This window comes from Numida meleagris, chromosome 7 (assembly GCF_002078875.1).
Source record: "Numida meleagris isolate 19003 breed g44 Domestic line chromosome 7, NumMel1.0, whole genome shotgun sequence".
NCBI lineage: Eukaryota > Metazoa > Chordata > Aves > Galliformes > Numididae > Numida > Numida meleagris.
Window position 1 is genome coordinate 25,345,523 of NC_034415.1, and position 13,070 is coordinate 25,358,592.

Genomic DNA, 13,070 nt, shown 5'->3' on the forward strand with positions numbered 1-13,070 from the left:
AGGCCGCGCGGCCGCTCGGAACAATGGCGCCCCCTGGCGGCGAGAGGCGGAACAGCACGACGCGGCCCCTCGGCCTGCGGGGTGAACCGGGTCGGCACCGGGGGGAGAGGAGATTGCCCTGCCCTGCGCCGCGAGGCTCGGCGTGCGGGGTGCCACCGGCTCGTCCCATCGCTCCATCCCATCACCACGTGTCACCTCATCCCGTCACCTCACCCTGCTGCAGCTGCCGTGCCTCGCCCAGGCCACTGGGTCCCCCCAGTGCAGCTTTGTCACCCCGCAGTAATTAATGGAGTAATTAAGCAGCGCAGCCGTAGCAGGCTCGGCTTCGTGCCCTGACCTTGCCCGCAGCCCACAGGCACGCTGGCTGCCTCCGCCTCTACGTGCAGCTCTCGTTATTTACTCTTAACGATTTTACAGTATTTTAACATCAATCCCTGCGAAATTTCCCTCGTCCCAAGGAGAATAGCTGCTTGTAACCGCTTGCTAATTACGAGGAGGGATGTCAATTAATTCGTTTAGCTAATTAGCCACTCAGTAAGCGCCGCGCATCGAGGGTCTGCGAGGGACGGGCACGCAGTGCCGGCTGGACACACCCTGCAGGGGCGACGGCTGCGAGCTGTAATTACAGCAGTGTGCTAATTGCGCTGGGAGAGCAGCTTTTCGGAGGGAGCTGGGTGCAGGCTGAGCCCCAAAGTGCCACCTTGTCCCGCACCGTGCCCGCCAGCAGTGCTCCTCCTGCCCTGTGCTGCTCCCAGCTCGCTGCCAAACACCAGGCCCTGCTTCCTGCTGGATTCCTTGCGTTATTTCGCTCCTGCCTTTCCAGCCGCAGCGTGTGAGGGCTTTGATCAGCGCCTCGTACCTTGATTGCCAAATGTTCCCTGCTAAAAGCGCATAAACAAAACACACACGGAACAACGTCTCCCCAAAAGCCAACAGGCGGTGACACGGCGATTTGCATTTCTTTCCTTGTTTTGGTAACTTTTTCTTACCGTTCCCATCAGGGCCGCTTCAAGCGCAGCGCCGCGCAAACCACAGCGGCTGCGGGCTGAGAGCACGACCTTAAGAATCGGCGCTGTGAGGAAGGGCTGAGCGCTGGCTGCTTCCCAAGGACGCAGGGCTGCTCTCACACCCGCTGCTGCCGAGCCCCGCACTGCACACAGGTGTCCGGACGTCTCCTCCTCCTCCTTCTTCTCCCCCTTCTCCCTCCCTCTCCTCCTCCTCCTTTTATTTTTCCTCCTCCTCCTGCTCTTCCTCCTCCTCTTCCTCTTGCTGCCGCCACGACGCATTGCAAATGCTCAGCTTCTTCTGGCTGAGGTGAGGGCAGAGGGGATGCCCTGAGGGTGACATGGGGACAGCGACTTTCGAGTGGGACGGAGGAGCTGGCACAAGCAGGCATTGGAGCGGTGCCTGCTCTGGCTGGATCGGTGTCGGGAGAGGTTTGGGGCAGTGATCTGGGGGGGGGGGGGGGGAAATGGACCCCTTGCCCTTAAAAAGGGGCAAAGATTTGGGAAGACTGGGCACAGGGCTGGCTTGGGCAGTGTGGGTTGGTGGATTGTGGGGCAGCTGGACATTGCGGTGGTATGGACCATGGTGGGCACAACTGATGGTCCTGACCATGGTGGTCCTCGCCATGGTGGTCTCCTCCCCAGGGAAGCCGTGTGTGCGGCTGGCACCTGCTCTGGGCAATGCTGTTGGGTGTCCCCCTGCTTGTACAGTCTGTCCCCTGCACTTTTGGCACCTGTAAGGGCTCACACGCAGCTTTGCTCCCTGCTTGGGCTGGTGGCAGCGGTGCTGGGAACCTTTGTCCCCCACTCAGCATTCAGGGGACTTTGTTCCCAGGCTGGCCCCATTGCCCGCAGCCCTGGGGATGGGCAGGGGCCATGGGAGGAGGATGAGGACGCTGGGTCCCATGTTGCTCGCAGCACCAAAAGTTTCTCGTGGCTGCGGACGTACAGCCCTCAGCAAAGGAATCCAAGGGATCAGGCTTTTCAGGCCTGATACCTCACTCTGCTCTATGAAACCCCAGTGGAGGGTGTGAAATGTGTTCCCAAAGAAGCTCTTGCAGGTATCTGACTGTTCCCTGTCCCCGCCATGCCGTCCATCCTCTCCTGGCCCCAGCCAGGTGCTCACCTCTCCCACTGTCCTGTCGAGACGGCAGGATTTCCCAAAGTAGGTCAGGTTAATTTTTTAATGCGTGCTGATTTGCTTGTTACCATGGTTATTGCTCAATTATACACCAATAATCCTCCCCAGAGAACTTCATTGTTGCTGCTTTCCTTCCCCCTACTTTTTTTCCTTTCAAGATTCCCAGGAATGGGTCAGCATGCGCCAAGGGGATGGAGTGGGGATGGGAGAGCAAAGATGGATGGGGGAAATCTGGGTTTGGCTTAGGATAATGCTCATCAGAGCAGTGGGAGAGTGGGCACTGGAGGCTCAATGTGTCCATCACTGCACTCTGCTCTGCCAGGACCTTGGGGACCCAGCACCAGGGTCCCCCGGCATCAGCCTGCTTTTTGGGGGTGGCTCAGCCAAACACCGTGCTCCTAGGGCTCGAGGACTTGAGGATCTCCATGCAGAAGGAAAATGAGAAAACATCCCTCTTTTCCTCTATTGATCAATTGCTCACAGTTCAACTCGGCTTTGTGAGTGCAGCAGGAAGCAAGAGAAATATTCCTCCTAAAGGTTTTTTTTTTTCCCTAATGCAAACTTTTTTTTTTTTTTTGGTAGAAGTGGGTCACTCGAGGGGTGACAGAGTAAGAGCATCATCGCCTGGGTAATACATCCCGTTGCCATGGTGACCTGGGGGCTGCATCAGTCAACAGCTTTAAAAATTTGACAGCTGAGTAAGACGGAAGATTTTAATGAGGACAGACACTTGCTCGCTTAGTTTCAATAGCCGAATTCTCTATAAATACCCTTGGTCTGAATGGCTGCAGGTCTCCACTGTGCTGTGAGGGGTGTGGTTTGACACTCCCCTTCCCCATGTGTTCTGGGGTAGCGAGCGTGCGCCCACATCCAAAACAGTGGGGAGATGCAAAGCAGGTGGCTCTTTAATTTTTTTCCTTTCCTGCTAATGCTGGAACAAGCAAGGTGACACGAGTGCAATTGGAGAGCACAGGGTTTGGGTTTCCAAGGCATGTGCTGAACCATGTGTCCTTGACATTGGGTACCATGGCTGTGGGGCAGGATGGGGCCACCCTCACCACTGCCTGCTACAAACTGACCCTGGAGAGCAAAGGCTGCTTTCTAGGAGTAGATGGACTCTTGTGCTGGGCTCTTGCTGGTGAGAGGTGAGCCATAAGCAAGCTCCCAAGGCTCAATTGCAAACTGGAGATGTGGGGTTTCGGCAAAGCAAGGCACTGCTGGAGTGGAGACTTCAATCAGGCATGGATATTGGGATGAAATTTGTTCTCAGAGCGATAATGCGTCGGCACACGCTGCCCAGGGAGTGGTGGAGTCACCATCCCTGGAGGTGTTCAAGAACTGATGTGGCACTGAGGGACATGGGCAGTGGGCATGGTGGGGTGGGGTGGGGTTGGGCTTGGTGATCTGAGAGGTCTTTTCCAGCCTTAATGATTCTGTGATTCCATGAGGCTTGGAAAAGGGTCAGCACTGCCATATTCTGAATATAAAGAGCTTTCTGCTTGGTTTTGCCACAGCCCCACACTGCCTTCCCTTGCGATGCTACCACTGTGCCAGGTGTCCCCAGTGCTCCATTCTGGGCTCTGTGCTGGGCAGTGGTGTGGCAGGGATGGGAGCTTCCCATTTGCTGCCCTGCTGGCAGCCAGGGACAGTGTGAGCCCTTCCAGTGCCAAGGGCACGCTCCTCGGGGTCTTGTGACTGCCCTGGTGTCACTGTGATGCCCGTGCCTCCAAGCGCAGCCCTCTGTCACATGTAGCAGAGTGGAAAATCCTCAGGCTGACCCCTGCAGAATGGCAGGCATGGGACCTGGCTCTGCCCTTTGGGTTTTAGACCCGCAGCCATTGTGCTGCATGCTGTGTTCTCTGCTCAGGGTTGGGCTCCAGCTCTCCCCATCCTTCTGGGGTGGACTGTGGGGTTGGCTGTGGCCAGGACCACCCTGCGAGCGTGCTGTGCTGAGCCCTGCCGTCACCTTTTGTCTGTTTACGAGCTGCTGGCAGCTTCCTCTCCACGCTGCTGTGCTCCCACGCGTGGATTTAGCCAGCTCTTCCCAAACCAAACAGTTGTGCATCCCAACGTAGAGTGCTCCAGCACTCGTGGTTGCTCTGTTGTGCTCCGGATCCCCCTTTATAGCAACAGCCCCACATTTTGCCGTCCCTTCTTTAACCCTAGCTGCTCTTCTCCTTTCCAGGTGTCTTTTAAAAATGGTCAAGGGGAACTCTGTAGTCCCTGAAGACATCCTGAGTTTCTGTTGCAATGACCTCCAGGTACCCCGTGTGCTGTGCCAATAACCCCGGGGCTGCTGGCGTGCAGTGCCCCATCCCTATGAACGTCCCCAGCCACGGAGAGCATAACTGTGCTGCAGAAAGCTTTGGAGCTCTGCGTAATGCTGGCTCACACCCCGGAACCTGCTGCCTTCCAGAAATAGCCACGTCCTTGCACTGTGGACACCCGGGGGGTTTGTGGGGGGCTCGAGGCTGCCGGGACAGGTGCCCCTTCCATAGGGCTCGCTCGCTGCCTTCGCTAACCCGAGGTTTGTGCCGTTCCTGGGATGCCTTGTACCAGTAGCTATGGAAACAGAGGGCTCCTGTTAGACCAGTGATGGAAAATGCTATTCTGAGAGGCGAAGTGGTGTTCGGTGAGCCTGGGGTAGGAGGGAAGGCTGTGTTCTGAGAATAAAGCATTTACAAAGGCAGCTGGAGAGAAGGAGAGGGGAAAGAAGCTGCTGCAAGTGGGATCTTGCAACAAGTGCTATAAATGGGGGACATTGTTAGAGCAGAAAGCGGAAGGAAGCGTCGTAATGAAGACCAGACTGCTCTCATGGCTCCTCAATTACTCACTGGGCGCACTGAGTTCAGCCCTTGTGTAACGCAGCCCACTCCAGGGTGAATCCAGTCTCCTGATAGCACAGCCTCAATCGCAGTCCCTCTTACACACTGCTCTGCGCCGGGTGAGCCGGGGGCTGGGCAGGGGCAGTGCTGACCCCACCGACACTCTCTGCATTTGTAACATTTTATTCTCCTCTCCCCAGCGATGAGCTGCCTGAGCATCTTGCCCGGCCAAGCAGAGCTTCTTCATCCCCTGGGGGACGTTTCTCCCATTTGTACAGAGCCGAGGAGCAGGTGCCCTCTGGCACCAAAATTTGGGATGGGAAAAGCAAACAGTGGGGTTCAGAGCATCGTGCTCCCCATGCTTACCCATCCCACGGGCATGTTTGCTAACGAGGCTGGGTAATGAACCATATCCCTCCCCTCTTCCCACAGGGCTCGACCTCACCGCTGTGCACCCAGGACACGGGAGAGCAGCAGGAAGAGACTGTGGGGGCCATGGGCAGCCACAACCCCACCGAGGTGCAGATGAGCCAACTGGTGCTGCCCTGCCACAGCAACCAGCACGGGGAGCTCAGCGCTGGGCAGCTGCTCAAGTGGATCGACACGGCTGCATGCCTCTCGGGTAAGCTGTGCCTGGGCATTTGTAGCCTGTCAGTGGGGTTTTGGGAGCTCGTCCTGCATGAGGAGGAAAATGCTCTGGTTGAGGATGCTTGCAGCAGTGTTTGGTGGTGGAAAGGAAAGCAACAAGCGATGGCATCCTCTCATGGGGACAGCAGGGGTGGAGGGAGAGGGCTGGGGTGGGGAGATGTGGGGCTGCGTGCGGGCAGCAGCATGCCCGTCCCTGCCTGCTGCCCGCAGCAGTGCTGACGGCAGCCGGGCGCCGTGCCATTCTGCTGAGTAATGGAGCAGCCAGCAGCAGGACAGGGGGAGGTGGCTCTGCTGCACACAGCTCTTTGGTCTGTGTCTGCTTCCCCCTAACTGCTGCGCTCCCCATGGCCTCGAGGCAGCCAAACTCACACCGATGAGACCAGGAAACTGGGGCAGTTCTCCAGTTTGGAGATGCTTCTGTAGTCTCGAGGGGAAGCCAAGCCAGCAGCTGGCTTTACAGTATTGCTGTGTAGGGGTAGATGGTATCAGCTGTTGTGCATTGCTGAGAAAGCACCATCAGGGCAGGGCAGACACTGAGGGTGATATGGCCAGGAGCTGCCCCAGCAGTGAACCCTGGGCAAAATACCCACAAAACAGAGGTAGGGAAACCTAAAGTGCTGCTCTTAGTGGGCACAGATGGGAAAGGAGCAGAGACAGGAGTGGGGTTTTGAGGGTGCTGTTACCCTGAACATTGGCCTGGCAGCTCTGCACGCTGCTGCAGGCTGCTGATGCTGTTTGCTCTTCCTTTTCAGCTGAGAGACATGCTGGCTGCCCGTGCGTCACCGCCTCGATGGATGACATCTATTTTGAGCACACCATTAGGTAAAGGCGCTGCTTTCTGCCCCCTCCCTTGGCCGAGTGTGGAGCTGAGGCAGAGCTGGGCTGTGCTAGAGCTCTCCCACTCCCAAGTATGCTTTCCAGCACCCTGCTGCCAGCACACCTGGCTGCCGGCTCCTGGGCACGTCTGCCCCTGGTGAGGTGCTGGATAGAATGCAAGGACCCTGTGGCCATCTTGTTTTCTATTGCTATTGCCAGAAAGACAACATTTGCTCATTTGGTCAGTGACGGTGGCATCTCAGCAAGGAGTTGCTCTGCACACTTGTGGGACCTTGCCCTCCGCTCACCCCTTGTCCTTTCTCCTCTCTGTGTTTTTCAGCGTTGGGCAAGTTGTTAACATCAAAGCCAAAGTGAACCGAGCCTTCAACTCCAGCATGGAGGTCTGTGTGCTGCAGGCATGCTTTGCCCCTTGTGCCCACCCTTGGTATTCTGCTGTCCCTTCCAGCTGCAATCCCTGCGCTGCGGCCACCTGCAGAACACCAGCACGCCGCTCTGCTCTGTGGCTCTGGGGCCGTGCTATGCATTCTGCTCACTCTGGCTCAGCTTGGGGTGATGCTGCTGGGAGCAGAGCTGCATGCTGCGTTTCCCCATGCACCTGCTGCTGCTTGGGCACCAAACTGCTCCCTTTCTCCCATGCTTGGTTTCAAGATCTTGAACTGTGCTGGGCATCACTGTGCTTCACGCACTGCTTTCAGCCCCCTCCTTCCTCTGGAGAAAATATTTGGGGTGAGGAACCCCTGCAGGTGCTAGCGCAAACCTCCCACTCTGTGCTGGTGGTGCCAGTGGAACATCAGCCCCTGCCACCTGTCCCTGGGGCTCAGGGGCCCTGTGCTGTGCCCTCTGCCAGGTGGGCATCCAGGTGAGCTATGAGGACCTGTGCAGCGGGAAGCACTGCAGCATCTGCAAGGCTTATGCCACCTTCGTGGCACAGGGCTCCCAGGGCACCAAGGTAAGTGCTGCACGGTAAGACCTGCACCCAGCCTGCAGGAAATCACCTCTGTGGTGGGGACTGGGGGCAGGTGGGCCTGTGCCCGAATTTTCACGAGCCATGGGGACATGTGTTGCTTTGTGACCATCTGCATCCTTGCCCATGTGTTTGGGATGCTGGGGCTCTGGGCATGGAGGACACCTTCCCACTGGCCCTGACCATTTTGGGGTTGTGCTGCTGCCATTCCCTGCTCTGTGCCTGGGCCCCTCTGTAGAAGTGTAGAAGCAGCCCAAAAGGACCATCTGGCCATCCTCCAGACAACCCTGTTCCAGCAAGCTGGAAGAGTCATTTCCCTCAACACAACCAACCTGGCCACGCATGTAGAGCTTATGCAGCTCTGCATGTGGCTCGGGGTGCATGCCACCCCTGAGTCCTATGCAGGGCCCACCCCATCCATCACCCACACCTAGGTGAAGCTGAAGCCACTGACCCCGCAGACGGAGGAGGAGAAGATTGAGCACAGCATCGCGGCCGAGCGCCGCCGGATGCGGCTGGTGCACAAGGACACCCTCAAGGACCTCCTCACCCGCAGCGCCAGTGACACCGGTACCGCGTGTCCCCGAGGGAGGTGTGGGGCTGGGTGTGGGGGCAGCCGTGGCACTGAGCCCCGTGCTCCCCAGCAGAGCTGGAGACGAGGGATGGCAGTGTGGTGGTGCCAGCTGAGAAGACACGAGTGGAGAGCGTGGAGCTGGTGCTGCCGCCGCACGCCAACCACCAGGGCAACACCTTCGGTGGGCAGATCATGGCCTGGATGGAGAATGTGGCCACCATCGCCGCCAGGTGCCTGCAGGGGAGGGGGCATTGGGGCGGGTGGACCGGGCCACAGCTGGGTGGTGGGGGCCTTCTGGAGATGGTGGGGTGACAGGGACAGGGCCCGGCACACAGCCTTTGGGGATGGCATGGGGGGTTGGTAGTCCCACATGCGCATGGTGATGGGGAAGGGCAGGCACACATCCCACAAGGGTCCCCTGGCTCTGGCCGTGATGGGCACAGTGCATGGGGTGACACCTTCCCCGCAGCCGGCTGTGCCATGCCCACCCCACGCTGCGTGCCATCGAGATGTTCCACTTCCGCGGGCCGTCACAGGTTGGGGACCGCCTGGTGCTCAAGGCCATCGTCAACAATGCCTTCAAGAACAGGTGAGTCCTGGTGGCAGCTCCTCTGGCCTCTCTCATGGTTCCCCACGCCTCACCCCTTCTTCTTCCCCCCCAGCATGGAGGTGGGGGTCTGCACCGAGGCATATGACCAGGAGATGTCTGTCAGCCGGAGGCACATCAACAGCGCCTTCATGACCTTCGTGGTGCTGGATGAGGAGGGCCGACCCCGCGCGCTGCCCATGGTCATGCCCCAGCCAGGGGTAGGTACCACAGGCCCCCTGTACCTCCCGTGCCCCTCGTGTCTCTGCTGCAGTGGCACACAGCCGGTGTCCATCCCTTGATCGCAGTGCTGCTACTGGGGAGGCACTGACATCAGCTGATGGGCTCTGTGCCTTCTCCCAGCACACTGAAATAGCTCTCAGTTAATCTCCAGAGTACGGGGCTTCACCTTTCAGCCCTTTGCTGCTGAATGTTTTACCCACTCTACAAAATATATATTTTTTTCCTCCTTTTCTATTAACCCGATGTGCTTTTCCCATTTATCAGGATGGAGAAAGGCGATACAGAGAAGCCAGTGCGAGGAAGAAGATTCGGTTGGACCGGTGAGAATAAGTGGGATGCTGGGATGGAGGGGGGTGCTGAGAGATGCCTTCCATGGCACTGGGGAGCAGGGACAGCCCAGCTTTTGCCCTGCTGTAAGGAAGACTCTTTCCTGCAGGAAATACGTTGTCTCCTGCAAGCAGACGGAGGTGCCACTATCCGTGCCCTGGGACCAAAGCAATAAAGTGGGTGCCTGCAGGTGGCACTGCCTCCTGCCCGTGCTTTGGGGATACCCCTGGCCCTGACATGCTGCTCTGTCACAGGTGTACCTGAGCTACAACAACGTCTCCGCGCTGAAGACGCTCGTAGCCAAAGCTGACTGGGTGCTGGCCAGGGAGAAGGAGAAGGTATGGCACCAGCCCCAGTACCCCAAAGTGTGGGCATGCCAGGTGCACGTCCCAGCCCTACCCTGTGCTCCCCAAGGTGCAGATCTACACACTAGAGGAGGACAAGTTCCTCTCCTTCCGCATTGAGATGTCGGTGTGCATCTCGGCCAGCCAGGCCTTCTCCCTGCTCTCTGACCTGCGGCGCCGGTACGAGTGGGACAGCCACTACGAGTGAGTGCTGCTGGGGATGGCGTGGGAGCAGGCACCTGTCCCTTTCCAAAGAGCACATCCTTCGGGCTTCCCTGGGGCCAAACATCTCACCTGGCGCTGTTCTCACGCCTTGAACCGTGTGTTCCCATCCCTGGGGCTGATGGCTGTCGGTTGCTCTCACTGCCCATTGCTGTTCTCCCGGTGTGACCGGTCCCACCCCCCCGCAGGAGCGCCCAGCTGGTGCAGCAGGTGGATGAGGATGACGCCATCTACCACGTGCTGAGCCAGATGCTCAGCCGTGAGAACAAGCCACAGGACTTTGTCATCCTGGCCTCCCGGCGGAAACCCTGCAGCAGAGGGTAAGCAGTAGGTGACAGAGAGTCTCCATCACCCAGGCTGCGCCCCACTCACCCAGCTGTCCCCTCCCCAGGGACCCCTACGTGGTGGCCTTCCGGTCGGTGACGCTGCCCACGCACCCTGCCAGCACCAACTACACACGGGGAGAGACGCTGTGCTCTGGCTTCTGCGTGTGGCCGGAGTCGGAGGAGATGGGCAAGGTGAGGGGCTGCGGCCGCCTTGTGCATCACTGGGGGGGTCCAGCCTCCGTACCCAGCCATGACGCCCCTCTCCTGCTCATCACAGGTGGCTTACTACAACCAGGTGACGCCAGGGAACCTCAACTACGTCACCACCAACGTGGTGGGGCTGTCCTCCAACTTCTGTGCCACCTTCGAGGCCTGCGAGAAGTTCCTGCTGAAGAACAAGGATGACCTGATCGCGCGGCTGCAGGACCTCTAGGCCAGCCAGGGGCTTTGCTGCTGTCCATGGACAGATGGATAGGCTGACAAAGAGGGCTGTGGGGACAGGGCGGTGGCACTCGGACCATGTCTCGCTGGGGCTTTGGCCTTAGCAAGGTCAGTGGGATGGGGACGGAGGGGTGTCACAGGGACACACCACCCTCACACTGATACTTCGCATCCAATCCTCTTTTTTTTTTTCTTCCTAATTTTATAAGCTGCTGAATAGGACTTGAATTTTAGTTCAACTAATGCTACTTGAATCTTTGTACAATCCCAATTCTTCCTAATACTGATTTTTTTTTTTAACTGTTTCTTTATGAGAGAAACCGGTTTTTGTAGCAGTGGGGATACAGGCAGCGCTGCAGGAGGTGCTGCTCCATGGTCCTGGGCTGCAGGGCAGAGCTGGGACACGGACACACTGCCCCTCAGCTCCCACCCAGAGCAGGGGTAGATGCCCCTGCTGGGTGAGAAATTGGATGTTAGTGCAGCCAGGCTTTCTCTGTTCCTGCAAGCAGAAGGTGGGCTGCCACCACGTCCCTGCTCACACCCAATAATTAGGGTTTTCAACCCAAGATACTGATGGGATGCCCGTGCCAGGCTGACATCCTGATCCCATTGTGCTGCCCTGCAGTCCTGCTGCTGACCGCAGCTCTGTGTGGAAGGAGTGGCAATAAAAGTGCATCAAAAGGAAAAACCTTTACCTGCCTGAGTGTCTGCTTTGGGGGCTGCAGTGCCACTACCCTGGCAGTGAGATCTGCACCACACCTCGGATTGTGGCCATCCCCTGTGAGCCTCCACCTCCCCTGCCCTCTTATCACCACCAGATAAAGCCGTTTCAAGCTGAACATGGTACAAAACACTCAATTTTTACAGTGACTCCTTATCTCCTGAAACTCGGGGCAATCCTGCCTCTTTATCACCAGGATGCGAGCCCTCCTTCCCACTTATCTGTAGGAATGGCTGCTGCTTGATTAAGTGCACGGAGCGATGTATTCACCCCGATGTTAAACTTTGACTGACCTCTCCTTCTCCCAAAGCACTGCACTTTTTAATGCTTGGAGTGGGGTTTTTGTGGTGCAGGAGGGGAGCCAGAGCAGGATTCCCCCGTGGAGAGGTCCCCACCTGGGGTGACTGCAGGAATGGTGATTTTTGGCCATGACATCGCAGCTGAATTGAGCTCCCTGGATTTGGAGCAGTAACGCCAGCTCAGCACTGATCTGGAGGGCGGCTTGGCTGACAGGACGTGGTGCTGAGCAATGCAGAGCATTCCAATGCAGTCAAACTGCTGCACCTGGCCTTCCTGTCCATCTCCTGGGGAATGCAGATCTGTCTGACCTTTGTGGCTGGTATGTCCCTGCACACCTCTTGGCCCGGGAGGGGCTCTCCCCCACAGGGTTGGTGATGGGCAGGCAGCTCTCGCTTGCGCCTGACTGCGTTTGCCGTGTACCACCCACTGAGCTGCTCAGCAACGAGGAAATGGCCCAGGTAGAATCAAAATCATTTTGATTCAGAAGGGACCCTTAAAACCCATCTGGTCCCACTCCCTGCAGTGAACAGGGACAACTACAGCTCCATCAGGTGCTCCAAGCCCCATCCAGCCTGACCTTGACCATCTCCAGGGATGGGGCATCTCCCCATTTTAGTTTGAAACCATTTCCCCATGCCCTATCACAACAGACCTTGCTGAAGAGTCTGTCCCCTTCCTTCTTACAGCCCCTGTAGATACTGACAGGCTGCTCTCAGGTCTCCCCGGAGCCTTCTCTTCTCCAGACTGCACAGCCCCAGCTCTCAGCCTGTCCTTACAGGAGAGGTGTTCCATCCCTTGGATCATTTTTGTGGCCCTTCTCTGGATGCAATCCACCAGGCCCGCATCTCTCCTGCACTGAGGACTCCACATCTGGACGCAGTACTCCAGGAGAGGCCTCAGCAGGGCAAAGCAGAGGGGTGGGATCACCACCTTGACCTGGCTGGCCGTGCTGCTCTGGATGCAGCCCAGGATATGGTTTGCTTTGGGCTGCAAGGCAGCCCCTGCTGTAATGTGCCAGTGGGCTGCAGCCCCAATCCCTTCCTCCACCAGGTTCCACTTCATTCTGCTCTGTTGGGGCTGGCTTGCAAACGGTGCTGAGCTCCACATGTGGCTTTGGTTAAAAGCAAGCAGTTAGCATCCAGACTTCAGCGACTAAGAGGGGCTGCAGAGAAATTTACCCAACCACACGCACTTCCTGCTTACAGCAGGCACTCTTCCCCTTGCAGATCATCACCGTCCTTGTTTGCATCACCATCTCCATGCTAAATGTGCTGTGGCTCAGGCAGGCCACCTCTGATACTGATACTGTGGCAGCTACAGCCTGGGCCAGGAGGTAGGGCTGTGTGCCTCCCACCCCGCCTGCAGGCAGCTGTGCTACCAGCTGTGCCACCAGCTCACACCATACTGCATCACACCCTCACTCTGCAACCTGTGCTGCACCACCTGCATCGGGTTGAGCCCATACTACCTGGCTGCCCATCTCTCTGCCTTGTGAGCGCTGCTGCAAAGCAACCCTGTTGATATTTTTACTATATTTGTGCACGGTGCAGTAACTCAGAAATAGCAG

The 13,070-nt window shown here is 57.7% G+C and overlaps 1 protein-coding gene across 4 annotated transcripts; it reads left to right on the forward strand.

Annotated features, from left to right (window-relative positions):
* Positions 1,040 to 11,176, forward strand: ACOT11 (acyl-CoA thioesterase 11). 4 transcript variants are annotated; one of them, XM_021405535.1, is made up of 17 exons: positions 1,177 to 1,314; positions 4,331 to 4,406; positions 5,403 to 5,592; positions 6,371 to 6,440; positions 6,775 to 6,835; positions 7,303 to 7,404; positions 7,854 to 7,989; positions 8,064 to 8,223; positions 8,463 to 8,582; positions 8,656 to 8,800; positions 9,087 to 9,142; positions 9,259 to 9,325; positions 9,404 to 9,487; positions 9,564 to 9,697; positions 9,904 to 10,035; positions 10,107 to 10,233; positions 10,319 to 11,176. In XM_021405535.1, the coding sequence occupies exons 1-17, from the start codon at positions 1,292 to 1,294 to the stop codon at positions 10,472 to 10,474; spliced, it is 1,839 nt and encodes a 612-aa protein (XP_021261210.1). In that variant the 5' UTR covers positions 1,177 to 1,291; the 3' UTR covers positions 10,475 to 11,176. The 4 variants fall into 4 exon arrangements, with proteins under 4 accessions (XP_021261214.1, XP_021261210.1, XP_021261212.1 ...); XM_021405537.1 differs by having other exon boundaries at positions 1,179 to 1,314; positions 8,067 to 8,223; XM_021405539.1 differs by lacking the exons at positions 1,177 to 1,314; positions 4,331 to 4,406 and adding an exon at positions 1,040 to 1,160.